The sequence below is a fragment of the Echeneis naucrates genome, chromosome 6 (genome assembly GCF_900963305.1).
Source record: "Echeneis naucrates chromosome 6, fEcheNa1.1, whole genome shotgun sequence".
In the NCBI taxonomy this organism is placed as follows: domain Eukaryota; kingdom Metazoa; phylum Chordata; class Actinopteri; order Carangiformes; family Echeneidae; genus Echeneis; species Echeneis naucrates.
In genome coordinates, this window is record NC_042516.1 from 17734882 (window position 1) to 17761089 (window position 26208).

The window sequence follows — 26208 nt, forward strand, 5'->3', positions numbered from 1 at the left end:
ACATTGTGAACTCTTAAGGTTCACAAGAGTCGGCAGAGACAGGAGCTGTGAGGTTGCGTGCTAACAAAGTGAAACTGAAAATGAATATGAAACAGATCTGCTTAACAACTACAGGCTGTGGAAGAACAGAAAGGAATTATACGCTAAAATTCAGCAGTAAGAACATTTAAAACGTAAATTACACTTTGACCTTCAATTATCCATTTTCTCCTCTTCATCAGTGTCCAAATGTCAAAACATTGTGACATCCAAGCAAACACGGACAAGTTTGTCATGCCAAACATTTCCCCCCAAAAATATAAAACTGATTAATGAAATATTGAAACTACATTTCTGGCCATACCAGGAATTTGGCATGTTAATGTTTAATGTGTATTAGGCTCACTCCTTCAAAGGGAAATGGAAAGCTGTGTAAAAGACGCTCCTATACAGTTCAAACGTTTAATTGTTAAAGTGTAAGCATCAGTAGGACTGTAGGAGGTATCTGTACATGACTTCTAAACTAACATTTGGGAAGCTATTTTTTTTTTTTTTTTTTATTATCGACAGGAGTTACAGGCTCTTTAGTTTTTATATTATCAAGTTATCATATAGGAAGAATCATGCATGTATTAACTTAATGCCGTCCTGTCTGCACTTAAATAACATCAAAAGAGCCAGAACATTTTTCTTTAAGTTATTTATTTAATTATTGTGTGAAATGAACATTCTAACTCATTAAATGATTCACAAAATATTTCCTTTTCAAGAAATATAACTTTCTGTAAAGTATAGAAAGATGATAAATGATAAATTCACAATCATAGATGTTGGATTACACCTCCAACTCGTTTCCTGTTTGTTCTCTAGTGCAGCAATAAACTGATTTCTCCATCTGTGGACAGGAAATTGCATTTTCCTCGTGTCAGCTATAGGTTTCCTGCCTTCAGGGCTATCGAGGCTGCAAGCATGGGAAATATATTTCCTACAGGAAGGCTGGGGGAAAAAAAATAGGCCGAAGGGTTACAACAGATAATGGTATTGGTCATTGTATTATGTATACATAATAATTATATTATTAATTTCTATTAGCACCACGAATATGTGTTTGACATGTTATTAGATTATTGTTTATTATTCAAAGTATCAAACATTTAGTTCACTGAAATATACTTCTCCTTTCTCAAATGTCTTGATATGTGCAGATTTTTATATAGGTGCTCACTTGAATATGAGAACACAGCTAGACTGGGTGCTGATTATTCTCTGTGAATGCTGTACAGTTGCCGTCACTGATACAAAGCAGACATACCTGACTGCAAGTGATGATATGAATGATGGTGTGATGACAGTGGCTGTAGTGTTTCCCATCCTATCAGAAAAGTATGTGATTACTTTTTTAATACAGGCGTTTCCACATACTTTTAGTTTGATTGTCCCGCGACTTTAAGCAAAGCTTTCAACATATTCACTTGTTTTGTTTTGTTTTTTTTTCTCTTAATGTTTGTCTGTCAGCTCTTACAGTTGGTTTAGGCAGGTTCCCTTATCATCCGTCTGGATCAGGGTTACATCATTCAGGTTCGACCATATCTGAGGCCTTGGACGGTCTGAGCCATTCAGTCGTAGAGTTGATAGATCTGTCAATGACAGTATGAAAGAGTCTTTCATAATTCTTCAATCACATTTACCAGGTTTGAACTGGGCCAGTTCAGTGACAGAATAATGACAAATATGCTGTGAGAGGTTTGACTCTACTAAGTGTAGTTATTACAAGTACAGTCTGTTGTTGGTGATTAACAGAAGCTGGCGCATGCAACATTAAATGATGATGATTTAACTTCACTCGTATGTCGTCCAGCCACCCTGACAAATCCAAATTAAAGGTTAACCCAGCGGGGCAAAGATGACGCATTGCTAAGCAAAATAAAGCAATTTCAAAAAAATTCAACAACTATAGCACACACCATCAAAGTTGAGGAGAAAGAAGGCACTGCCTCCTTTTATAAAGTTTCCTGACCAAATTGCCCTTAAAGACAAGAACTCCATGTAGCCGAAGTTTGGACCAGCGTAGTACACCTCTCCATTGGTGTCATTCACGGGATGCCCCACTTTCCTGGGGTTATCCCAGTAGTGAAATATCTCTCCACTGTCTAGATGTAAACATGCGAGACACATGGTTAACAGTCAAATACAGAGCAGCATATTTCTCAAGATATCATATTTTACAGGTTTTTCGGATATCATGATGTCAGTGCTGCTGCTTCACCTCCAGTGAATGTTCTCTCTGAGTCTGTAGTGATGCTCATCTGCTTTGACATCCTGTGCTGGATGTGATGACTCTGGTCGAGCAGTGAAATGGTCACCTGTCTCCACACACATGGCCACTGGAGCTGGTCATCGTGGTCAGTGGACACCAGTCTGAAGAAAGCTCCGAGGCAATCAGGGTAGAGATGCAGCAGCAGCTGGATCCCATATCTCTGTCTGGTTATGAACCGCGGGCTCAGTATGCTTGTCCCAACACTGCCGTTCTTTAGTAAGTGGTCAATGTTGGGAATATGCCAGACATGATGAGGACACTCCGACTCAAACAGGTTGATGTCATCGACTGAAAACCCGCCAGAGGAGTTTCCTGCTCCTTTGCGAACTTCAAACTCCACCTGGAATGACCTGGTGGCTTTGAGGGGAACATGATGGAGCTGCCAGTGAGATGCTGGCCGACCTGGAACAAATGACAACATATAATATGACTGATGATACTCTGCAGTGTGAAGAAAGTGTATGATGCCACTGCTTTCAAATCTTTCACAAATTTAAATTCGGGATTTCACCTGAGATCTGTCCCACTAGGTAGGTAATCTCTGTGTCTCTCCGCTCATATTCTCTGATCCAGATGTTGAGTTGGTCTGTGTCACTCCCACTGTGAAAGTAGAAAAATTGGAGGCACTGTATGGGTCGCACTGGATTCATTCTTCTGCTCTGCATTTTGGCACCATCCCCCCTTTTCCCATCTGCAGTGCTGCAGTGCATGAAGGAGCCTCCACCTACACACAATTAAGCAAAGTGCAGTTGGCAGACATCCAGTGACCTACTGGGTCTATATATTTGGGGGGGGGGAGCATTGGAAATCAAAACTGATACACTAAGAGTGTTTTACAGAAAACTCACTGTTTTCATTTGTTGTGCCATTTCCTTGAGCAGATTCTGTCCGGTTCCCTGTGAACATAATATGAGACACTTTATATATAGAGAAATGATATTTAAATTATATTATAGAGAAATGATTGAAGGGGATGCATGGCGTTTTTGACAGCAGCTGAACCAGCTCATACCTCCCAGTGAACTCTGCTTGGTGTGATCTGAGAATGGCCCAGCTCTTGTGCTGGTCACCTTCTCCCAGCTGCTATTTCCTGCAGCACAGAGAGTCATATCACAGTTGCTCTCATCCTCAAAGCTGCATGAGCTCAGAAAGGTAACAGCTGATGCTGAGAAGAAGAGAAAAACACAAAGTTGTAATCGCTTGTACAGAAGTTAACATTGTATTATTTAGCATCATTGTTAAATTAAATAACCACTTACAGCAATTGTAAAGCTTTTGGAGCTTCATAACATCAGTAGAGCTCATTTCTAGGCGCTGACCAATTACATCTTGGTACTCTGGTAGATTAGTGACAATGGTGGATCCATTGCCATTTGAGAAAGCACCCTTGCTATAGTGCATTACAGATGTGTAGTCATAGGTTGCTCCAAGCGTGGTAGTGTAGTTTGAACTGTGCTTTAAAAAATTGTGCTCTTTTCCTTAACAAACATGGAAAAAAGTAAAATAAATAAATCAATCCTCAGCAGCGGTTTATTTAAAATCAAATCATTGCATTCAAATTAATTGTAAAACAAACCTTTTTCTACGTTTTTCCAGACAATGGACACATACTCATCTCTGTCATATCTGGACTGTTCATGCCAGAAGCCCAGCGCGTGAAGAAACTCATGCTCTATGATGGCGAGGTGATCACACCACTGTCCGATAGAGAGGCTTTGGTTTCCCTGACGTTGATTCCCAACATATGACCAACATCTGTGGAAAAGGGCAAGGTAGGTAGTTAGGGGAATAGTTTGTCCATTGGGAAATACCTTTAACAACAAACTCACAAGGAAAACAAAAAACCTATGTATAAAAACATATGTCAGTGATGAAAGACAGTATAGATTCACACTAATATCCTCATCAAGATACATGAAAACAAACTGTACTGTCAAACTTCAAGTAGAAGACATGAAGCTCATGAGATCAATACTAAAAACCACAAAGATCATGTAAGAGTGAAGCACCCATCGTCTTTGATGACTACTATGTAGTTTGGTTCATCTTCCCAGGGTTTGAAATCGATGCATGTTTTCAGACGTATTTGCTCGAAGGCCTGTAGAACAACACCTTTGGCATTCAAGTCTATTTCAAGGACAGTGCACAAGTCGGTTAGTGTGATTCAAGAAATGTATTCAAGATGTTCACGTCATCATAACAAATGAATAGAAAGACCATTCCTCAATATTACCCAGACTTTCGTGAAGCACATATGGGACCGGTATCTCCCATCTAAACTGATTTCCACAAATGATATTCCTGTTATGCCCCTTTAAAATGGAACAAAAGGAGCAAAAACAGTGATCATATGAAACTTGACTTTTTGTGCAGGTGTAACGCTTTAAAGGCAGGCCAGCTAGAGTTCTCACATTCATCAGTCGTATGTCTCCCTCATGTAGATCCACAGCTGAAAGAAGAATGTTACTTTTAATTTGCCAATTCAGGAGACAAAAAGTTATAATTTGAACACGCACGGATCTTTGAACATACCTTTATTTATCTCAACAATGTCCAGAGCTTCTTGATATCTACTGACATCTGAGAAAACACAAGATAGCAGGAGAACAGAAAGCCACACTATCTTACTGCAACATCGTGAATGAGCGAGTTCCCGTCTCGGATTTTCTGTTTCCATAAATTTGATTCTAACATGATTATTTCAATTTACTACTTAATTAAGGGAGTAAAAATACTGCTTGAGGCCACTATCAGCCAGCTATTCCTCACCTTCACGTCCGTCTGCAAATGAAATGGGCTGTGGAAAAATGAAAGATGAGTGTGGCACATGATACGATCACAGTGTTAATGTTCCATACATTACTGCCAATGTGTTGTGATGTGAAACTTACTGAGGTGGATGCCTGCTGCAAAAGAATACTCAACACCACAGCTGTAAAGATGCACATTTTCTGTTTGGGATAAAAAAAACAAAACAAAACAGATTTGCTAGATTAAAACAAGCTGAATTGAATGTCGTATTTGATTGTCATGCATGCATTGTGGCTGGAACATAGAAAAGACAAATACCAAACAATCCTCTTATTGTCCTTCAGGCAAAAATGTGTTCTGAGTTGTTGCGCCTGTGACTCTCAAAGAGATGAAGAATGTCTGCATCCATACCAACAGCACACAGCCCATGTAGTCCTTAGATAGGTCATACTGGTCTATCTTATCTTATCTTATCTTACTGATTAAGACAAGTGGACGCTCACGTCTTCTGACTCTTGCAGTACCTCCCATCTGAGAGAAACACCATTTGCCATTTAGATAGTCAACAATACATCAGTGCTGCACTTAGCTGAAGGTCTAGTGTACACTGGACCTTTAACAGAATCATTATCCCGCAGATAACTACAGATTTACAGAGAAGTTACAATTTAAAAGACTTTCGTAAGCTTCTGTTAAATGTGCCCATTGGACAATAATTTAACCGTTGTGATGTGTTGTGATTGAAGAGCTTGACTTTCTCGTTGTTAAGCACAACTCAGTACATTCAGTCTCTTTGTGTTGGCCTGCACAGTTCTGCACATGTTTTCTGTGTTTTCAAAATTTAAAATCCATGTAGCAGATAATCCCAGGGTTCCTTGCCAATGTCAAAGTGAGGCAACTTTTTTATCCCATAGATTAAAAAAGAGTAGTCTCTGTTTGTACAACATTCATTTTGCAAGTTAAGTCAATTTACTTTTGACAAAACAAAAACAAACAAAAAAAAAAACAAAACACTCAACTCAATTGTGTTAAGTTGACTTCACTTGCAAAAGTACCTTGACTTGCAAAATTAATGTTCTCAGTAACCAACTGTATCACTAAAACTTACTTAATTCTCACCTTAAGGTTCAGGTGCTTACTCCAACTTGTCCTTTTGCTGGCGCTCAGACTGGAAGGACACAGAGAGCGTTTAAGCCACACGGCAAGGGAAAGCATTGACTTTGTGTTGCATTGACTTTGTGTTGTGTGAGGATGTCTCTTGTCACTCTCCGCGTGCCAGCAAACACAAACAAATGGCCAAAAGCTGCTGTGTGGTAGGCTGCACTGCTAACAGGGTGAAGAACCCTGATCTACGTTTTTAGAAGCTGCCGAACAGAAAAAAAAATATGAGAGAAGTGGATACAGGCAGTAAGACGCCAATGTAGCTTTTTGCTAACGTCCAAAACCACCATTGATTTCTCAGAATCTGAGACGAAGTAATTAAAACCGGTGGGCCGTAACGTTAACTGATCATATTGTTGAGCATTCAAGGACACTTTCGCGCTTATGTGGTGAGAAACACGAACGATGTCACTGAAAATGAAGGCAGCGGGCCTTCTCTGGTCCGCCCACTGACCGCCTGATAAAATTAAAATAAAGAAAGGGCTTAGAAGAAAAAGTGATTTCCACTCCTCCCTTGAGTGCTCATATTTAAAAAAAAAAAAAAAATCCTTTTTATGTAAGAACATTTTGGTGTTTTGTAGCGAGCAGAAGTTTTCCTCCGCTTTAAAGTTTGAATCACATTTGTATATACAGGTATGAGGGAGCTAAGTGACCCATAAAATAAGGTTTTTTTTTTTTATTTTATTTTTTTTTTATTCCAATTAGTTTCCTCGAAGCTGCTATGCTAGGTGCTGGAATTTGGCGGAAGTGAAATAAATAAGTATTGCCTCGGGTTCCAGGAAAACCGAACAAAAGCTGTTAGGCGAGGTGTGTCAGGATGTTGACGTCATTATCAGGACTCGGATGTTACGTAAGAATTTGTAACTGCCTGATCCATGCCTTCATCAAAACAAACACCATCAGTCATTTGATATTTTAATTTTCATCCATCTCAGACTCTTCTTCTGAATACTGATTGGTTTTACTCACATTCTCTGAGATTCAAATAGTAACACTGAACTTTTGATGATGTTATAGAAGCTTCAGACAGTATTAAGGAATGCCATATTGAAAGACATTTGTCATCTTTTTAAAAAAAAATATTTAAAAGCACCCAATGATCATCCTTTAGGATACATAGAAATATCCTGTTTTAACATACTTCTTTTGAAAATCAAAACTACTTGTCAGCATTATATATATGTTCAGATTTGATTGCCTGCAAGTAAACAAGTAAACAACCTTACAGCTGTCATCACATTATGACCAAACCCTGTCTAGATCTAGAAGTGTGAAGACAGAAACACAAAGGCAGCAATCTTTTGTGATCATTGTCTTCTGTCAGAACATCCAGTGTCTATGCAGGGATATTTTCAGTCAGTCAGGTGTGTGCACAAGCTGATGGAAAGTTTTAGCCTTTAAGCACAGTCATATTGTTCCTTGCCAAGGGCAAAACCTGGTAGTGTCACAATGGTGTTGCTAAGGGTGGTGGTGTGGGAATGAGGACCCAAAGGCAGGAGCCACGAGAACCTGGTAGCTGAAAAATTAAATACTTTTATATAAACAAAAACCAAAAACTACAAAATAACTCAGATAAACAATCAGCAAAGAGACAGGCAGACCAAACGAGACAGGCAGAGAGACAACATGTGAACAAGGGACACAGAGAGACGACACGGACGAAACAGCAAATAGGACTTAAGAACAAAGTGAACCACATTAGGGCAGGCAATCTGTGTATAGGCAATCACAGGAGGGCACGATCAGTAAAGCAATGGGCGGCACGACAGAACCCAGACTTCAACATGAAACAGGAAGTGACACAGACACCAAACACACCAGACACCTGAAAGAACTCAAAACATGACAGGACCATGAAACTCAAACCCTGAACAATGAAACTAAAACCAGACCGAAACTCAAACCATAACAGTGAAACCACAACAATGATAGGTGGTGCTGTTATATGTGTGTGACAAGACAAAGATGGCCAAAGGTGGGAAAAAAGCATTTATAATTTCAGATTCATGTTTCCCCAAAAGCTACAGTAGACAAATAATTATTGTACCACGTGAATATGCTGCTAAAATGCACAAAAGGATATATATAATGTAACTCATCCTTGTGTCTTGTGCTTTGTAGCACTTTTTAATTATTATTAATAATCTTGTTTTAATGTATTTATTTACTTATTTATTTTGAGGGGGAAGGGGCTGCCTTTATTCCAACAACATTACATGAAGTGGCAAGAGAGTGGAATGGCACAGGTGGGAGTTGAACCAAGGACACTACGATAACATGGTATGTGCGCTCAACTGACCCGTCTTCCCTGGAGCAGATTTTCAGAGCGAAGGTTAGTGCAGAAAAATTAACAAACAAATATACAGTACAAACACAATCTGAAATCATTTAACAAGTCCAGTTAATGTCAGCCTGCCAATTCACTCTGCAGGAAAAGATTTTATTCATTCACATTCACCTTTCTGCCACTGGGTGGCAGCATCCCCCCTCATTTTAGGTCTGTCTCCCTAGGTCCTCTGTCTTTCAAAGACCTACAACCAGTCTTGAAGGAAGTAGTCTATATATATATATATATATATACACTATATAAACACTACCTTGATCCATGTTGTTCAAAACCAAAAAGGTTGCTTCCCTTTTTGCAGTCCAATACAAGTTTTCTTTAATTAAAAATAAATTGTTGGTAAAAAACAAAAACAAAACAACAACTCATGGTTACGCTTGTAACACAGTTTCTCTTGGATTGACTTGAGTTGTGGTTTCTTTTTTGAAGGTGGAAAGAAAACATCTAATTTCCTTTAACCTTGTGCTGTCTTCCCTTTCTGTGTGCACCCCGTGTCCTCAGGGCCTTGAAATACAGCGGCTTCATTGAATTTTAAGTCTCAAATCTATGTGTGATGAAACCTGTCGTTCACCACAAACTTATGGGATATCTGGGTTTTGACTCTTCACACTAATAAATAAGAAGAAAATAAAATAATAAATGCAAAACAAAAAATTTAAAAGATGCAAATCAATCTGTTTTACTTGGCACAAGATGGACAGTATGTAAGTGTCTGCCCATGGTCCTTGCAGACATACTTACCACATTTAGTGTTTGTTTTGTGGTCTTTCTTTGAGGGGCAGAATTGACACCTCCTCCTCTTGGGTCCCCTGGCAGAAGAGGAAGAATTAGAACAAGAAGAAGAGGTAGAAGCTGCAACCTCAGGTTGAGATTCAGCCCCCTGGTTAGCTTTCACAAGCGCTGCAGGGGCTGCTCTGTGGGGGAGGTGCTCCCTTCAAAAGGTAACTTTTGATGATAAGATCGGGCTTGTTTTTTTCTAATTGTGCCCACCATAATGATCTGCCTCTTCAGGAGCTCCTGGCCGAGTTCAAAAGAGGTAAAGAAACTTTCACATGTGACATTGTGCCCCCTCAGTCCATCTGTCACATCAAGCACAACCCGCTTCCGCTGGTTCTTCTCCGGCCCTTCCGTAATCTGCTTCCCTGTGTAGATTTCCATCTTCCAAACATAGCTCGATTCTGCGTCAGAGGCCACCCATATTTTGATGCCATATTTTGCTGGCCTGCTGAACATATACTGCCGGAAAGGACAGCAACCTTTCGACAAAAAAGATTAGAATCAGTAATTAGCGTCACAGAACACAATCACACAAATCAATGATATCACAGCAATACATGATAACAGTGACATCATTACACATTAACATTACAAATGTGAAAATAAAAATTTACCTTTGAATGGAACCAGTTGCTCATTCACCGTCACTTCAGGCCCAGGGTGGTAGAGATATGGCAGACGCTCCACCCACTTCTCCCAGACCTCTCTTATGGCTGCCAGTCTGTCTGTCACACTTCTTGCAAGTCTTGTCTCACGGTCATCAAATCGTATCATTCTTGAGAAGTTGTGAAAGACTTTCATGGGCATTGTGGCACAGAAAATCACCCTTTCACTGTCTGCATCCCAGAGACTAGATGTAGCCTCGCCTCGGGACCTATACACACCTGCTAAGATTAGCAGCCCCATGTAGGCATGCAGGTCAATTTCATCCATTTTTTTGCAGCTGTCCCCATATTTACGGAAACCCTCCAAATTTTGCCATTCCTTGACAAAACTGATTCTCTTTCATCTGGAGGGATGTCTTCATCATCTGAAGATGATTCATTTTCCACTGGATTATACTCTTCCTCTCCTTCTCCCTCAGACACAACCTCCTCTTCAGAATCACTATTTTCTCTTTCTTCCTGGACATCTTCATAAAGTGTATCCAACACCTGCTGAACCTTGAAATGTCTGCGCGTGGTGCTTGTTTACATCACAGCAAATCCTGTGTGGGTTCCTATATTTATGGAGCTATCACAGATGTCTGAGGGATGGGCCAGCTTGCCCAGTTGCTCATATTACAGCTCTCTCCACGACTGTCATCTGCAGCCCTTGTACCATCCCCCATTAGTAGTTAATTATCTTATTTTATTCTTATGTTGTTGTCATTTTTTACAGCAAAAATGTGTCTAAAAAAAGTTCAATCTTATCTTGCCTTGGTAAGCAATTACAAATGTTTGTTTTGTCTGTGAACTTTAGTTGTGTGTGGGGTCATTGGAGGGGAGGTGCTGCACATGCGCAAGAACGTTATAGTTTTGTCTGAGTTCAGCCAGTAGCACACTTAATCTCAAATTCTCATTGTGTGTGTGCTTTTGTGTTTTTGTGGTGTGTACATGATTGTATAACTGCCAGGTCAAAAATGACCCCCAGGACAATCTGTACACCTTGTGTACAGCTGTCACGGAAATATGAGCAAAGGCAATGTTTCACTTTTTGTAATGTATGGCTCACTGGAGGAATAGTCTTGGGCCATTTTTGACCCCATGTATAGGTTCTAGCCAGCCTGTGTTCAAACCAGTCCAGTCAATAGGGAGGAACAAGGTGGAACAAACAGCACAGAGAATTTTCAATGATCCATCAAGAATGGCACTGTGACTCTATCATGCCCACGGGCTCTGATCATCTTATCTAACTATCAGACCTAAACTCTTATCTACATCAAAACAACAGCAAATCTCTGTTTTTCAGTGCAGTGAATAAGGCAAGATGGGTCCTGTTCAAAGAACCTTGTGTGTGTCAGACAATTGTCTCTTCTCAGTCGTCGTTGATTGTGTTAGAGGCCAACGTCAGCCAGGCCCTCCGCTTTAGATCCGCTTTTAGATCTAGTCCTTAACAATGCCTTCTGGCTATCTTGACTGACAATGCAGTGGCATTAGTGCTGCAAGTGCTAATCAGATTTAAAACAAGCCAACGCAAGTAAATGTGTGATTAGATTTGCATTTGGAAGTACTCACAAGGATTTTCGGTAGTTTGACCAATTTGCACCTCAGTAGATTTTGCACTTAACAAATGTTGGAATGAATTGAATTTCAAAGGAATTACATTTGAAAAGAAAATTTAGACCCACAAGTCTATAGGTGACTTTTTTTTGGCAATGAATAATGAGTGAATCTGTGTTGATGTAAACAGGGAAAATGTACTTAGTGTGTGTTGTGCGTGCATGTGGGTTTGTATATCTGTTGTCAGTGGACTCTGAACCTCCACGTTGGATGCAGGGATGGTCAATATGGGCAGGACAAGAAGGATAAGGTTGTGTGTCGTGTACAGCAATGAGAGGGTACGCAGTTTTTGTTTTTTGTAGCAGAAAGAGTTCCGTGGTGTTGAGATAATTTCCGTTACCTGAAGTAGAAGTAAAAAAAAAACAAACCCTATTCATCAATTTTTGTTTTTTTGTGCACTCTTGGGATCAGCCCATAACTGATTTGTTTAGACCTCTTCGGCTTCATGTTGGTCATCCAGGTTTCTCACAGCAGTTTGTTGACTACAGAAAGGTGCAGTTTCATGACAAGCGATGACAGGAACAAGAACAAGAGTTGGCCTCTGGGTGCCAGGACATGTTAAAACAAGTCAGATGGTATCAAAATAGTAATCACCTGCTTGGGGGGGGGGGGGGTTAGGGTTAGGGAAAAAGAAAAGAAAAAGGAAAACAAAAAAACCCAGCACATGTGCTGCGCAAGTCCCCCCATGATGGCATTAGCATTTAGACATTTTCTAACCAGGTTTCTAGATTAGTTAAATATCCCGTTAGAGACTACAAACAAAACTGATCTGATGAGTCACATATTCCAGATTCATGTATTTATTTTTTCTTAACTTACAGAAATTACAAAAAGCTACAGTTTTCAACTGTACGACACACAAAAAAGTAAATATATACAGGTTTGACAAGTGCAGAGATTTGCTTTGCAAATATTACACTTAGCAATAAATAAGATGTGTTGGGTATACACTGAGTTTGAGTTGGTTTACAATATAACACACACAACAGAGGTAGGCCAAACTCGGGCGACATCTTGGTCAGTGATGGAGCAGGCTGATGACGAAGGATGACTCAGTTGGCTTTGACAAATGACTGGTAGAGGGATATGAGCTGAGCTTGGAGGTCATGAGCGTAGGGGTCCAGCTTTTCCCTCAGGTCTTCAGCGTAGGGGGCCACCATCTGTTTCACCAGGTTGGCTCTCTGGCTAAACTCCAGCTGGACCTGTGCAGTCATTGGGGCCACACTATTCTGGAAGTCCCGCAAGTGCTGGTCCACCTTCTGCTTCAGATTCTCAGTGTAGGGCCCCATCTGTGCCTGAAGATCCTTCACACTCTGCTCCAGGTTGGCCTTCAGCTCCTCGCTCTTCTGGATCAAGGTGGCTCTCAGGGCCTCTGAGTCCAGGGAATCTGCGTAGGGGGCCAATTCCTGCTTGAGCTGCTCGACTCTCTGCTGGATCTGGGTCTTCATGTCCTCAGTGTAGGGCTCGAGATTGCCCATAACAGTGGTTAGCTCCCTGGTCAGCACATTTCTCAACACGTTGGCCTCTGCGGAGATCTTGGTCATCAGGTCATGGGCTGCAGGAGGAAGCTGCTTCTGCAGTGTGACTGCATAATTGTTAGCGATGTCAGCACTCTCTGCAAGACGGGCACTAGATGGACAAAGTATCGGTTAGATTATCAGGGCTCTGTTAAACACCAAAACAGGGAACTAGTTTGTAAGGTCATCGATGGTCTTACTTGACTTCCTGTCCAAACTGAGACTTCCTGATCATCTGGAGGGTGTCATCGGCTGTCTGGGTGGCTTTGGCGATGTAGTCCCAGAAAGCATCAGTCAGCACTTCCAGCTGTGGCTTGGGTGCATCAGCGTAGAAGAGGTTGGCATGACAACCTGTTTGATGGTGAAGAGATTAGTTTCAGTTGTTCAGATTTTCAGATTTCTTCTGCTCATGAGTTCTGTCAGCCAAAGTTATCTTTGAGGTAGTGAAATGACACGCATGCAAAAAAAAGGTTTTCCACTCACCTGACAGCACGGCAACAGAGAGTATCACGAACACCTTCATGACTTCTGAAAAACAATTTCCAAGTTCGGTAACTTTTTAGCTGCGTGAGCAAAGTCAAAACATTTATATTTGCTGTGTAGTCCTCACCTGCTTTTTGCTTGAGTATGTCTCAGGAATTAGTGCGTTTGTGACTGTGTCAAAGTGCTGCTTCCGTGTATATATACTGAGGCCAGGTGACACTTGTAGTCAAGACCCAAAGTCCAGGAGTCCTTGCCATGCTGTCACAAATCTCTCTTCATGCTTCTCACATGACTGCTGGGGCTACAACGCACGCACACCGTCACAATATTTGTGCAATACAGTGCTTATGTGCCTTTTAGGAATAGGAATGTCCTGACAACAAAACCCTGAGAAAATACTGCAGTGGTCTCCGACCTCCCTTTAGAAAGCGTTTAGGATATAGAGATTTTACTATCCACATAGTCTAGCAGAAACCAGATAACAGCAGATAAGCTCTTCTTACACTATTGGACTTTGTATTTGGTTCAGGCAACATGAATAAAATAACACGAGGCACTTAAATGTTTCCTTAAAATAATCACACACCCAATATTTTACAGCATCCAACCTCAGGTGTACTTTGTGCATTTGTGTAACCAGCCCTAAATTATTTATCATGGTTTAATACTGAAATCAATTATTTTCAGAGTAACAGGTAGAAAGAGAGATGAAGACTGAAAGGCACTCAATGTTGTCACTGGTCCTTTATGCCATAAATAGAAAAAGACTAAGAACTCACTCTTCACGATAAGCACATTTAAGCATCACCAGAAGTGGGTGTAAGCGTTTGAAATGCTCAGCCTAAACTGAGCACTTTGCACAGAAATGCATTTTTCTTTTATATCACAGCAAGTCAGATACAGAAACCTTCTCTTGAGGATATTGAGACTAACAGCAACATGAAGAGATGAAAAGCCCCACCGGAAGACGTTTCGTTTCGACTTTTGTAGGAATTATGTAAGACATACATACATTTCATGGTTTAAAAATGAAGCCTGAATTTAATCTTAATTAAGGCAAGATGTGACAGAAGAGAAACTAAAATCTGACGCAATGAGGCACAATAATGTTGCATCCGCCATTTTGTTTTTAAATCAAAAGCGACAGATACCTTTTAACTCCACCAAGTGGCCCTGCTAGACGTTTATCTGCCTGATCCTTTTTTTTGGTCTTTTGTTATCTTTGTTTTGCTGTGATCAGAATTTGCAGAGTTCGATGTGTGAATTCATAATCTTATTAGAATGAGAAGAACAAAGAAAGTCGAACTGTCTGGGGAGTCGGTTACTCCAACAGCTTCCTTTATTGTCTCATTATTTTTAGACAGCCTTAATTATCTCGTTACTTTTGCATCTTCTCTTCTGCATCTACCTTTCTGATGTTGCATTAGAAAGATTTAACTCATGCCCACCTTAGGCTGTGAAGTCACTGAGAGGATTTATTGTTAAAAATAAAATGTATTTGCTTCTTAGAGTGTAATTTTCAGAACATGAAAAGAAGCAGGGAATACATTTTGCTTAAGTCTTATAGGATATCTCTTCTCTCTAATGCTTAAGGTCACAGAAAATGAAAAGGATCTTTATTTGTTTACAAGAGAAAAAAGATTTACAACTTAAAAGCTATTGCACTAAAATTGAGTTCCGCTCCGAAAATTGAACTATGGCATGTTTGGTGTGAAATGGCAGTTACTTTGTCCTTCAATAGGTGACGGTGTTGGAGTCTACTGAACTTTGACCAGACATACTGAGATTGCCGAACATTGAAACTAGAACCTGAAGTTACGTTGAAGAGACAATAAAATGCATAATGTGTATCTGACATATGGAAAATTAAAGACAGAGGATCTCTCTGTGTCTGAAGAGAATTATCTATTGCTGATAAAAGTCAATAACTAAGTGATTACAGAGACCTGTTAAGACAGGGTTTGTTTAAGGGGCTAATCTATAGATTTTGTTTCGTCGTCATTGATAATTCACACGTTCATACGATACTGATATCTAGTAAGGCAGTGAAGCTGCGCAGCATAATCATGACTTTAAATAAAAAATGTGGCATCAGCCTGATAATCACTGATATATGAAGCTGCACAAACTGGGTTATTTTCTTGGAGTGCATGAGAATTGTTATAACAGCATGGGTTTGTGCATGTTAGTGCTGCTGTGTGTCAGAGAAGATAGGAGGGCGAGGCTGGATGACAGCGGGGCACTAGCACCTGGACTTTGGGATCATTAACTCTTTGCTGGCTATATAAGCTATGGAACCTCACTAGCTCAACACAAGCGCTACCAAGTGGACTTGCTGATACACAAGCAAACTCAGGTAAGAGAAAAAACAAAGAAGTCCTGTCTGACAGTCTATCTCTTGCTGTGGTGGCTTACTGCTATTTTCTTGTCTTCAGGTCTTAGAGCCATGAAGGTCCTCGTTGTGCTCGTCCTTGCCGTTTTCACTGGTTAGTAGGACAGAAATTTGTTATTTGTTATTATTCTATATTACATTCGTGACAATGAAAAAATCAAAAACAAAACAATTTGTATTTTCAAGTTAAAATCTAAAAGTCTTGGTGAAGGATAAAAATGCAGCTCTTAAACTTGACATTGGGCTCTAATGCAGGTCTGAAGATTTGCTCAAACTAATCTTATTCTCTATCCAACAGGCTGTAATGCCAACCTCTTCTATGCTGATGCCCCCAAGCCACAGCTGGAAGTGGTGACTGATGCTTTCTGGGACTACGTCGCCAAAGCCACCCAGACAGCCGATGACACCCTCCAGATGATCAGGAAGTCTCAGTTTGGACAGGATGTGAGGTATGTCATACAAAACTGTACGACCACATGTGACATGATCATCTCTACATCGCAGATAGTGAGAACTTTCGACTGAATTTGATCGCATTGCTCTCTTTCATGTAAAGTGCCCGTCTGACAGAAAGTGCTGACCTCGCCAACAAGTACGCAGTCAGCCTCCAGGGACAGCTTCCCCCTGTCGCACAGGACCTGATCACCAAAGTTAGCACAGAGGCTGATGTGCTGAAAGAGCGTGTGACCCAAGAGATCACCACAGTCAGGCAGAGGCTGGAGCCCTACACGGAGGAGATAAAGACCCAGATTCAGCAGAGAGTTGAGCAGCTCAAGCAGGAATTGGCCACCCTGGACTCCGAGTCCCTGAGGGCCACCCTGATGCAGAAGAGCGAGGAGCTGAAAGCCAACCTGGAGCAGAGTGTGAGGGATCTGCAGGCTCAGATGGGACCCTACACCGATGACCTGAGGGTGAAGGTGGACCAGCATCTGCAGGACTTCAAGGAGCGCGTGGCCCCCATGACTGAGCAGGTCCAGACCGAGCTGACTCAGAGAGCCGAGCAGGTGAAAGAAATGGCTGCCCCCTACGTTGATGAGCTGAGGGAAAGGCTGGACCCCTACGCCCAGGACCTGCAGGCTCGCCTCACCACCCTCTACGACTCCTTTGTTAAAGCCAACTAAATCAGCTCGACAGAAAGACATTACATCTGAAGAGATACTTTCAGGAACGCGCCCATGTTGCTGTTCTGTGACAACATGACTCGAGCTGGCCAATTTTGAGATGCGAAAAAATCTAAAGCTATATTTACAGTGTTAAAATAAATAAATTATGATTAGTGAGTGTTGGTCTGTGACCAAAGTGTTCTCTCCCCAGATTATGGGAATAAAGTGAAAGCAAAAAATCTATCTGTGAGTCTTATGTGTTCTTTAAAAAGCCACGATGAATTAACTAAGTGATAAGCTTTCAGGACACTAAGCATGGAAGGGAAATCACTATTCATTCCTTCATCTTTTACTTCTTGTGTTTCCGGGTTGCGGTTGTTCTGGAGCCAATCCCAGCTCATGTTGGGCGAGGGCAGAGTCACCCATCACAGGGCCAACACACAGAGACAGACAGAGACCAACAACCACTCACACTCAGACCTACGGACAGTTTAGAGTCACCAAATAAGTTAAACATTATGTCTTTGGAAGGGCCACACAGAGAGGACCCAGGCCTGGGAACCAAACACGCAACCTTCTTATTGTGGGGCAGTAGCGCTAACCACTACGCCGCTGTGCTGCTCTGGGAAATCAATAACTAAATGAAAGTAACATTTACAGACATCATTATCAAGAACAGGAACATTTCGGCGCCGGGGCAAACCAGTTGGAAAAGAATGAGTGCCCTCTGGTGAGCACACTCTGAAAAGTTATGTCAGAGAAGGTTCATGTGAGAAACAGCAGCCATTCAGTTTTGACTGGATTTAAAAATTCAAAGAAAGCAAGAAAGTTTTTATGTTCATTCCATTCACAATTCAGGGCAGAATAAAACCTTACCACTTTGCTCAATACCTAGTTGCACCCCTCCCCCCTCCCTCGCCTGCTACACCCTGCTAAGATTGAGTTTTGGATATTGAGCAGGGCATGTCCTGGTTTGTCTCTGCAAGCTTGGAAATTCACGAAAGCCTTGTTTTTAGCTTTCCTTTTGTGCCTCCATCCCTGTTGCTAGATTGCTCCCACGCTGTCTTATCCAGTGGCAAACAACATTCCTCTGTTCTGCCCCCAGCTGTCACAGGCTCTGCACACTGTTAACCCTCCCGGCACACCTGCAATTTCATCTTTTGTCTGATTATGTGGAGGCTTTCAGTTACATTCTGATTAGCTGTTCATTAAACGTTTAATACCGCTCCTGATGAATTAACAGTATTTAAATACTGTCAAACTTCTACTGGGTTTTCTTCTGTTAAGATAACGCTTTAATCCCTCAAAGAGGGAAAATTGTTCAATAAAGCAGCTCAGTATAGAGTAAATGAAAGCAGACGACAGTAAATAACAGAAGTAAAAGAAGATAGAATTAAAAGAAGAAAGCTATTAGATAAGAAACTTTTACGTGTAGATAAACGTGAATATCTACACTGTGCACACCTCCAAAAGACACACACAGTGTGACGCGTTACACTAAAGTGTGTAGTGGTTTCACAGTTAGGTAGGGTATTATACCTAACTGTGAAGATGTGAAGACCTGGAGGTTTTGAAAGCAGTCAAAATATATATTAAGACATAAACAGAATAAACTTATAGCTCCTGAAAAACAAAAATACCAACAACAAATAAAATGCAAATGTGTTCTTAATTAAGATCCCTTTTCATGACTTGTCTAGATTTATTGAAACATAACGCTGGGCAGGGCAGGATGTCAAAACTGGTTTTGATGCATTGATAGAAAAAGAAAGTCATTACTTTAATCCTCATACTGATATGATAAATATGAAGGTAAATGTCTGGCTTTGGGGGTTCTTTGGACATAGCATGGTTAGTTGTTTCCTTCAGCATCCAATTCTTTGGCTGAGATATACTGAAATATACTTCTATACGAAGTAAATGTCAGCCAAAACACAAAACAAATCGTTTAATTAGATTACATTTCACAGAATCCTCATCCCAATAGAGCGATATCTAAAATGAAGACACACACTTCCAACCTACTGAGCTTTCACTCAGCTTGAACTCCGTTAGACATCAGCACCTTTAGCCTACAAGGAAAAGCACACCATTAGTTTACTATCTCACCCTGACTATTTGCCACTAGTGTGTGTCCTCTCACCAGAGAGAGAGAGGGTGCCATAAATGTAAGATCTGTCAGCACACATCTCCATCAGCTGATACCACTTTGACTCAGAGCCAGATGATTGGGGGCAAGGTTATTTGAAAAACATTCACCTCTGAACTTGGACATCCAGTTCCTCAGCTCTTAACCCACAGACATTAAATGCAGCGACGTTGCTGACTCATCCAAACAGACCTCTCACTGCTCCGTTGGCATGAGATCACCCATCTAACCAAAAACCAAGCTCTGCAAAACAGCTCCCAGAAAACATCATCAGCAAGCTGAGGTTACTTTGGTTCAAACTATTTAAAGATGCCCTCTCACACACTCCCTACTGACAGACATTAGCTCTGCTGCTATGGAGCAAAAGGAGAAGCAGCAGTAGTTTAGATGACTCAGATATTTTACTGTATAACCTCAAAGTTTTTGATGCTCTTAGCTTCACTTCCCCATTTGCTATGTGTCCTTTTGTCCTGCTAGCATCCCCTTTTTACAGGGTCAGGCTTAATAATTGCTCTTGTGCTGGTTGGCAGTGTAACATGGTCTTCATTTGCTTGTGTTTGACCTGGACTGGGTAGCACGGTGGTAGAGTTGTTAAGTCCCAGGTTTTTGTTCCTGGGCCTGGGGCCTAACTGTGCAGACTTTGCATGTTTTCCCCCGTGCTTGCATGGCTTTGGCTCCAGCACCCCTGGAGATGAATGAATGACCTGGACAAGGACTGCTGTTTAGCTGAACATATATCTTACTGTGTGCCACACACCTCTACAAGTTACACACTATTGCAATATGATACCATTAAAAGTTTTACAGGTTAAAGCCTTGAATTAAAACTTTAATAACTGTAACGCGCTGTTACAGGTATTCAAAGATACGACAAACTCAAGGTAGAATACAAGTAAAAGTAAATTTTAAACAAACTACAGATGAAAAGCCAAATGAAGAACAAAACACAAGAAAAATTGAACACAAAGGAAGAGCTAAAATGAACGCAGTTAATTACAATTACAATTTAAAAAGGTGGGTTTTTACTTTCCCTTAACTGTTTGAATGTCCTTTAAAAGACAGCAAAGAACATTTTAATCCAAAGCAAAATAGCTGGACAATCTGGCACAGACTCTGCTGAAAGCTAAATTGACCTCTTTGGGATATCACATGTAGATGTCGCAGTATCTGACCAAGCCGTACACAAGTAATCTTTGTTCCTGTGAAAAATGAGAGAACACAGAAATCTGGTGGGTTGACAACAGAAAGTCCTAAAGGGCAAAGTTCATTACACATGGGCACTGCAGGAAACATCACAATAATAACCTGCAAACATCCAATAAATAATATGACTTCTCAGGTATGACCAATTATTTATAGGTGACCGGTAATATTATGGTAGTTAATCAGCCTCTTAATTTTTTTTATCTATTAGGGAAGATACTCTGCCAACAATATTTTAATTTCTTTGCCAGTACAAGAAACTTGGCAGTCTGTCTGATGGACAAGCCAAATATTGTGGGGGTAAGCATAGAATATATAGGAATATGCAATAGTATATTTGTTGCTCAATACGCTGGAATAAACACTTTCTTTCCACATCAAACTTCTCTTGATTCAGCCAATTTCGAAATCCTGGAAATTTGTGGTAAATAACTTTCAATGAAAAAAAAAAAAAAAAAACAGACAGAGGGAGAGTGTGTGTCCCAACAATGTCCCCTTTGTAAGTCTGTTCTTTTATTCATTACCATCATGTTGTTGTTTTTTTTGTTTTTTTCTTTTTAAAATCCGGGCTCTGTATTTTATTACCCATAATTTCTGGTTTCGACAGGGGGTGTACAGAACCTGATTGTGTCCCCGAGTCTGAACATGCCCATCTTGTAGTGCTGACACTTTAGTTCTTGAGAGATCTGGGAATCTGCAGCACTACTTCATTCAAGTACAACAAGTACAGCATTTATATCACATGCACATTTGGAGCATGTAATAGGAACAAAAACAATGAGCTACTTTAAACACTGGAACTGAAGGGAGGGGATTGTTATGGAAAAGTACCTCATATGTGGGGTGTTGTGTTTCTGTCGGGGGTGCAAACGGTCCAAACGATCAGTGGTGGCAGGGCGCTTTGAAAAGAAATGCATATGTGACACTTAGAAGTTACATCCTGGTGCCAGGAGGATTTGTAGCCCTTGATGATGATGAACAACAGCTTTGTAAAAATCAGTGGCAGATATAGTTTCCAAATCTGTGACTCAAGTAAAAGTAACCATACCTTTACTGCAAAAAAAGAGTACAATTTGTAATATTTTTTAAACACAATTGTATCCTAAATCACATCATTGTGAAACTTTAAACAGTACAATCAGAAGGCTTAGAGCTTCAAGAATATGTGATTTTTGAATGCAGAAGACAGACAGACACATTTATCCACCAAATATCACAGCATTGGGCTAGTCTGATGCAAAATGCTTATTTTTGACTTAATCTCTTTCTTGGTTTAATGCTGATTAAACATGTAAAAGCATGTAACGGGGAAGAGGCAGAAATGTGTGAAAGGTTCAGTGAGCTGAATAGAAAGAAAGTTTAAAAAAAAAAAGAAAGAAAGAAAGAAAGAAAACAGACACAAAGATGAATGGTGGAAGGGTAACTTTTACCCCGTTAATCCTGTCACAGCCCGGTTGCTCAATCAGCCCGGTGAGAACTTCGGCCGCCGTGTGGAAGAAAACAGGATCATCACCACGTGAACGCGCGCCGCGCCCCCCTCGGCGACACCCGCAGCGGCAGCAGCCTCCCGGATCGTATAAAAGCCCTCAGTCCGGGACCAGCAGCACGGAGGAAGCTCTGATCTCAGGTGAGGCGGACACAGTGCGAGTCTAATCCCATCCTCCAAGACATCGGTCCTTCTGAGTCTTACTTTTAAAATGCTTGCATTTTAAACAGCTCAGTTGCTGGATGTGACTTGATTTATTTGTTTTGTTGTTGTAAGCTTTTCAAGCGTTCTAAAGTCCTGGTCTGTGTTATTTTCTTGTTGAAGTTTTGGTTTTTTTTTTGCTGACTTTTCCCCCTTTCTTTCTCTCTCAGGTGAATCTGAATAACAACCATGAAGGCTGTGGCTCTGATCCTCGCTCTGGCAGTCATCACCGGTGAGTGTTTTGTTTAGTTTTATCAGTTTTGTTAGTTTTAGCAGGTCTTTTATTTGGTGTGTATTCATGTGTTTAACCCACGCTTTACCACATGTGCCCACAACAGGCTGCCACTGCCGTGTGCTGCCCCAGGCTGATGCCACCAAAGACCACTGGGAGGAAACTGTGGAGCGTTTCTGGCAGTACATCTCTGACCTGAACACAAAGACCGATGGAGTGGTGCACAACCTGAAGACCTCTCAGTTCAGCAGGGAACTTGAGTAAGTTGATTTTTTTTTTTTTTAATTTATCTTGCCTTCTCATTAAAATTTTCCCCGATAGAGTCCACTTCTTGGTTCCCAAATACTCCTGTGTCCCTCACATCTTATATTCTGACCAGCTAACGAAATAGCCACGGTTTCTTACGTGACCATCTCCTTGTTCTCATTCCAGCACTCTGATCACTGACACCATGGCTGAGCTGACAACATACGGTGATGAAATCCAGACCAAGCTGGGTCCCTACACTGAGATCCCATCTGGTCAGCTTACCCAGGACCTGCAGCTCCTGGCAAACAAACTCCACAATGACATGCTGGATGCCAAAGAGCGCAGCACTGAGTATCTTGGTGAGCTCAAGACCATGGTGGAGCAGAACACCGATGACGTCCGCAACCGCATCAGCACCTACACCAACAAGCTGAAGAAGCGCCTGAACAAGGACACCGAGGTGATCCGCAAGTAAGTAGGCTGATGAGTCTCGGACTGAAAACCTTATGTGGTTGTTGTCGTATATGAAACCGAAATGACTCGCTCCTCTTCCCCGCCAGCACCGTGGCTACCTACCTGGGTGAGGTCCAGTCCCGTGCCTCCCAGAACATGGAGACCATGAAAGGACACGTTGAGCCCATCGTCCAACAAGCCGGTGACACCGCCAACAAGAGGCTGACCGACCTTTCCACCATGCTGAGGAGCCAGGCCGAGGGTCTGGGCCAGCAGTTGGAGGTTCAGGCTGAGACCCTCAAGACCCAGATGGAGGTCACGGCCCAAGAGCTGCGCACCTCCCTGGAGGGCAAGATTGACGAGCTGACCGCGCTGCTCACCCCCTATGCCACCAAGATCCGTGAAGAGTTTGAGAGCATGATGGAGAAGGCCAAAGTGCCTGCTGCCTAAAGAAAGACTGCAGGTTTTATAAGGGTTGTAGATGGTTGGTGGTTGTAGGAGAGACGTATAAACCACAGATGTCTTTATACATTGGAGGGGGGTTTACTGATATCTACATTTTGGGTACTTGAAGTTTCCGAGTAAGTGGGCTGACGAGAGGAAGGAAGGAGGATGGAGAGCATCTTTCACGGAACAGTCAGCCGATAAATGTCTGTTCGGGCTCGTTCCTCTTCTTCTCTTGTCACCTCTCTTTCTTACTGAACACCAATGCTAATAACAGCCTTAAATCCACAAACAGGAGACATTGTGATGTGCATTGCTTTGCTTCTTTGAATTAACTGTTCTAGCCATCTGCTCCTGCCTCCCCCTCACTTTTTATCTTGTGTTTCCTGCCCTTTGTTTGGTTGTAAATATAACTGCTGAATTTGAGGCAGGGATTTCAGCCCACACCACCCCAAAAAGAACCAAACAGAAGTGTCTTTCATTTCAATAAATGCACTGGATTGTGATGACCAATACGCTGGGACACGTACAAGTCATGTCTCTGCCATTTCGCCTAGAACCGATACCACAAAAAGTATCCTTTCTGTTTTGCGCTTCACAGAGAAGTGAATGTTAAATGATTTGATGCAAGTCTGACAATCAGTGAGCGAAATCTAATGCTGCCTGCCTGTTCTTCAGCGCAGACTGTCCCTTTGTGTTCCATATGTCATATGCTGCTCACTGTGAGCGCCCTGCCTGTGGCTGCAATGTGCTCAACAGTGCTGAGTGAATAAAGAACCTAGAAAAGATGTGCTGCTTCCACTTGTTTGCTTCCCCCGATCAAACACAAAAAGTGTTCTGCTGTTTATGATGAGGCTCAGATACGTGAGTAAGGAAATTTACACAAATGAATCTGCTGGAGGATAAAAGTCTTTATATCACAAGTTTATATGGTAAAAATTGATAAGAGCATTTATCCTTTGGCACTTTTCTTCCCACCTTTTCACTCATGAACAAAACGGCCAACCTCTATTTCTTTGCTCAACAGTAGCTTTAATTTATTGTTCTCACAGAATGAAATCATCCTGACATGAAAAAACAGGCATTTTTCTTTCGTTTCTCTGTACGTGGGCTCCACCCCAAACATCTCTCCCTCTCTGTTTGCTCTGCACATCGAGACACCCACCAACCGCGAAAACCTCAGTCGATTATTTTTTTCGAGTCGAGACTTGTCAAGTTCTGCCCCCAGATTCCTTTCGCTAAAGATCCCAGCAGGCCTTTGGGAACATTCTGTGCCCAACACAATACGCAGGCCAATAAGAGAAATTCATTTATTCATTTATATATTTGTAGAGAGCATGCCTACTACTGAATTGCAATGTTTGTTTCTGGCATTTCGTACAATTCCTACATGTAATCTGCTAAAACAAAATAAGTTGAAAAAAGGAATAAAACCAAATTTACTTTGGAATCATGTGATAACAAAACAGATCTGCTTGACTGTTTTGCTGCCGTCAAATGCAAAGGATGGACATCTGAAATTAGGGTTTTACAGCTTGCCACATCTGGGCAGATGTGTGTGCTGAAAAGCCGGCATAGGGGGGAAAGATGGCCATCACTGACCTAAAGTCTGACAACTCCCTCTTGCAGTCCAAGTTCTGCTCCCCAAACTCAGCAGGATTTTTCCTTTGAAGTGCGGGGCAGAGCCCAGCAGAGGACACCATTTGTCCCTCGTTCATCCCCTCTCCTCTGACCCCTCTACTTGAATCCATGCTGCATGAAGATGCAGCTGTGTTTTCTTTCTTGGCAGGTTAAGTAAACTACATTTGCTTCATAAAGACACGCTACATCGGCAAGTGTCAAGAATAGCACACATGTGATGAAAGATTAATTCAATTATTATTATTATATTTTCCATTATTTGGATGATTAAGGGAATAACGAAAATGGGGTTCACAGCAGCCTTAGGGTCTCAGACATAAACCACATACAGTAATTATAATGGCACCATCTGTTGACGTCCAGCCGTTGACTATCAGGAAGATGTGAAGAATAACATGCAGTTTATTGATGTGTGTTTCTGAAAGACGTACAGCTGTTCACCTCTACAAAACATGTTTACCATTCCTATCTGTGTTCAAGAGCATTGCATGTAAAGCGAAAGGATGACTAACAGAATGACTGGGTGTTTGCCCGTTATGATATCATCCTTTCAGGAACCTGTGTTTATTTTGAACACCAGACAAGTGAAACTCCCGCATAAAACTGTCCATTGCTGCAAGGATCAGACAAGGATGGTGAAAACAGGAAAACCGCAAGCATCCTGACAGTTCAGCACTTCTGCTCTGTCTGCTCCTATTGGGTGTCTGCAGTCAGCGCACTGCCCAACAATAACAGCAACAAAAAGAAAAAGTCACAGCAAATTAGCAGGTGCTAGCTAGACCATGACTGCAAGTAACCCCTCCAAAAACACCCCTGCAGAGATTTTACCTCCTATTACACCCCCCTCTCTTTTCTCCAGCCTCTCCCTCCCCTTCAGAGTTGGCACATAACATCAGTCACCACAGGAGCCGTCAGCCAAACACAAAAACAACTTTTTGTAAGCTTGTTATTGCAAATTGGGAGCATGCAAGATGTGCACTTTCACGCCCTGTGCCTCATGCAATTATTCGAGTGGCGCTCATACGCACGCAAGTACAAGCTCATACATAAACCCACTGGCCCCTA

At 41.5% G+C, this 26208-nt stretch overlaps 4 protein-coding genes across 7 annotated transcripts; 2 read left to right on the forward strand and 2 right to left on the reverse strand.

The window, feature by feature from the left end:
- Positions 1–491: 491 nt before the first annotated feature.
- Positions 492–10493, reverse strand: LOC115044862 (meprin A subunit beta-like). Of its 4 annotated transcripts, XM_029504160.1 has the most exons (20): positions 9944–10493; positions 9543–9808; positions 9294–9361; positions 6167–6215; positions 5188–5247; positions 5066–5093; positions 4829–4876; positions 4708–4745; positions 4530–4608; positions 4306–4423; positions 3873–4051; positions 3556–3774; positions 3309–3461; positions 3145–3192; positions 2808–3020; positions 2246–2698; positions 1944–2129; positions 1502–1616; positions 1292–1351; positions 492–975 (listed from the first exon to the last, which is right to left on the reverse strand). In XM_029504160.1, exons 3-20 carry the CDS (start codon positions 9296–9298, stop codon positions 909–911), a joined length of 2118 nt encoding a protein of 705 aa, XP_029360020.1. In that variant the 5' UTR covers positions 9299–9361; positions 9543–9808; positions 9944–10493; the 3' UTR covers positions 492–908. The 4 variants fall into 4 exon arrangements, with proteins under 4 accessions (XP_029360020.1, XP_029360018.1, XP_029360019.1 ...); XM_029504158.1 differs by having other exon boundaries at positions 4530–4745; XM_029504159.1 differs by lacking the exons at positions 6167–6215; positions 9294–9361; positions 9543–9808; positions 9944–10493 and adding an exon at positions 5366–5493 and having other exon boundaries at positions 4530–4745.
- Positions 10494–12463: 1970 nt separating this feature from the next.
- Positions 12464–13701, reverse strand: LOC115044867 (apolipoprotein A-IV-like). Its single transcript, XM_029504165.1, has 3 exons — positions 13591–13701; positions 13308–13458; positions 12464–13219 (listed from the first exon to the last, which is right to left on the reverse strand). The coding sequence occupies exons 1-3, from the start codon at positions 13628–13630 to the stop codon at positions 12643–12645; spliced, it is 768 nt and encodes a 255-aa protein (XP_029360025.1). The 5' UTR covers positions 13631–13701; the 3' UTR covers positions 12464–12642.
- Positions 13702–15885: 2184 nt separating this feature from the next.
- LOC115044868 (apolipoprotein A-IV-like) lies at positions 15886–17256 on the forward strand. Its single transcript, XM_029504166.1, has 4 exons — positions 15886–15946; positions 16026–16076; positions 16281–16431; positions 16539–17256. The coding sequence occupies exons 2-4, from the start codon at positions 16037–16039 to the stop codon at positions 17101–17103; spliced, it is 756 nt and encodes a 251-aa protein (XP_029360026.1). The 5' UTR covers positions 15886–15946; positions 16026–16036; the 3' UTR covers positions 17104–17256.
- Positions 17257–21967: 4711 nt separating this feature from the next.
- apoeb (apolipoprotein Eb) lies at positions 21968–24290 on the forward strand. The gene is made up of 5 exons (XM_029504164.1): positions 21968–22064; positions 22295–22356; positions 22463–22616; positions 22789–23076; positions 23166–24290. The coding sequence occupies exons 2-5, from the start codon at positions 22314–22316 to the stop codon at positions 23506–23508; spliced, it is 828 nt and encodes a 275-aa protein (XP_029360024.1). The 5' UTR covers positions 21968–22064; positions 22295–22313; the 3' UTR covers positions 23509–24290.
- The last annotated feature ends 1918 nt before the right edge of the window (positions 24291–26208 follow it).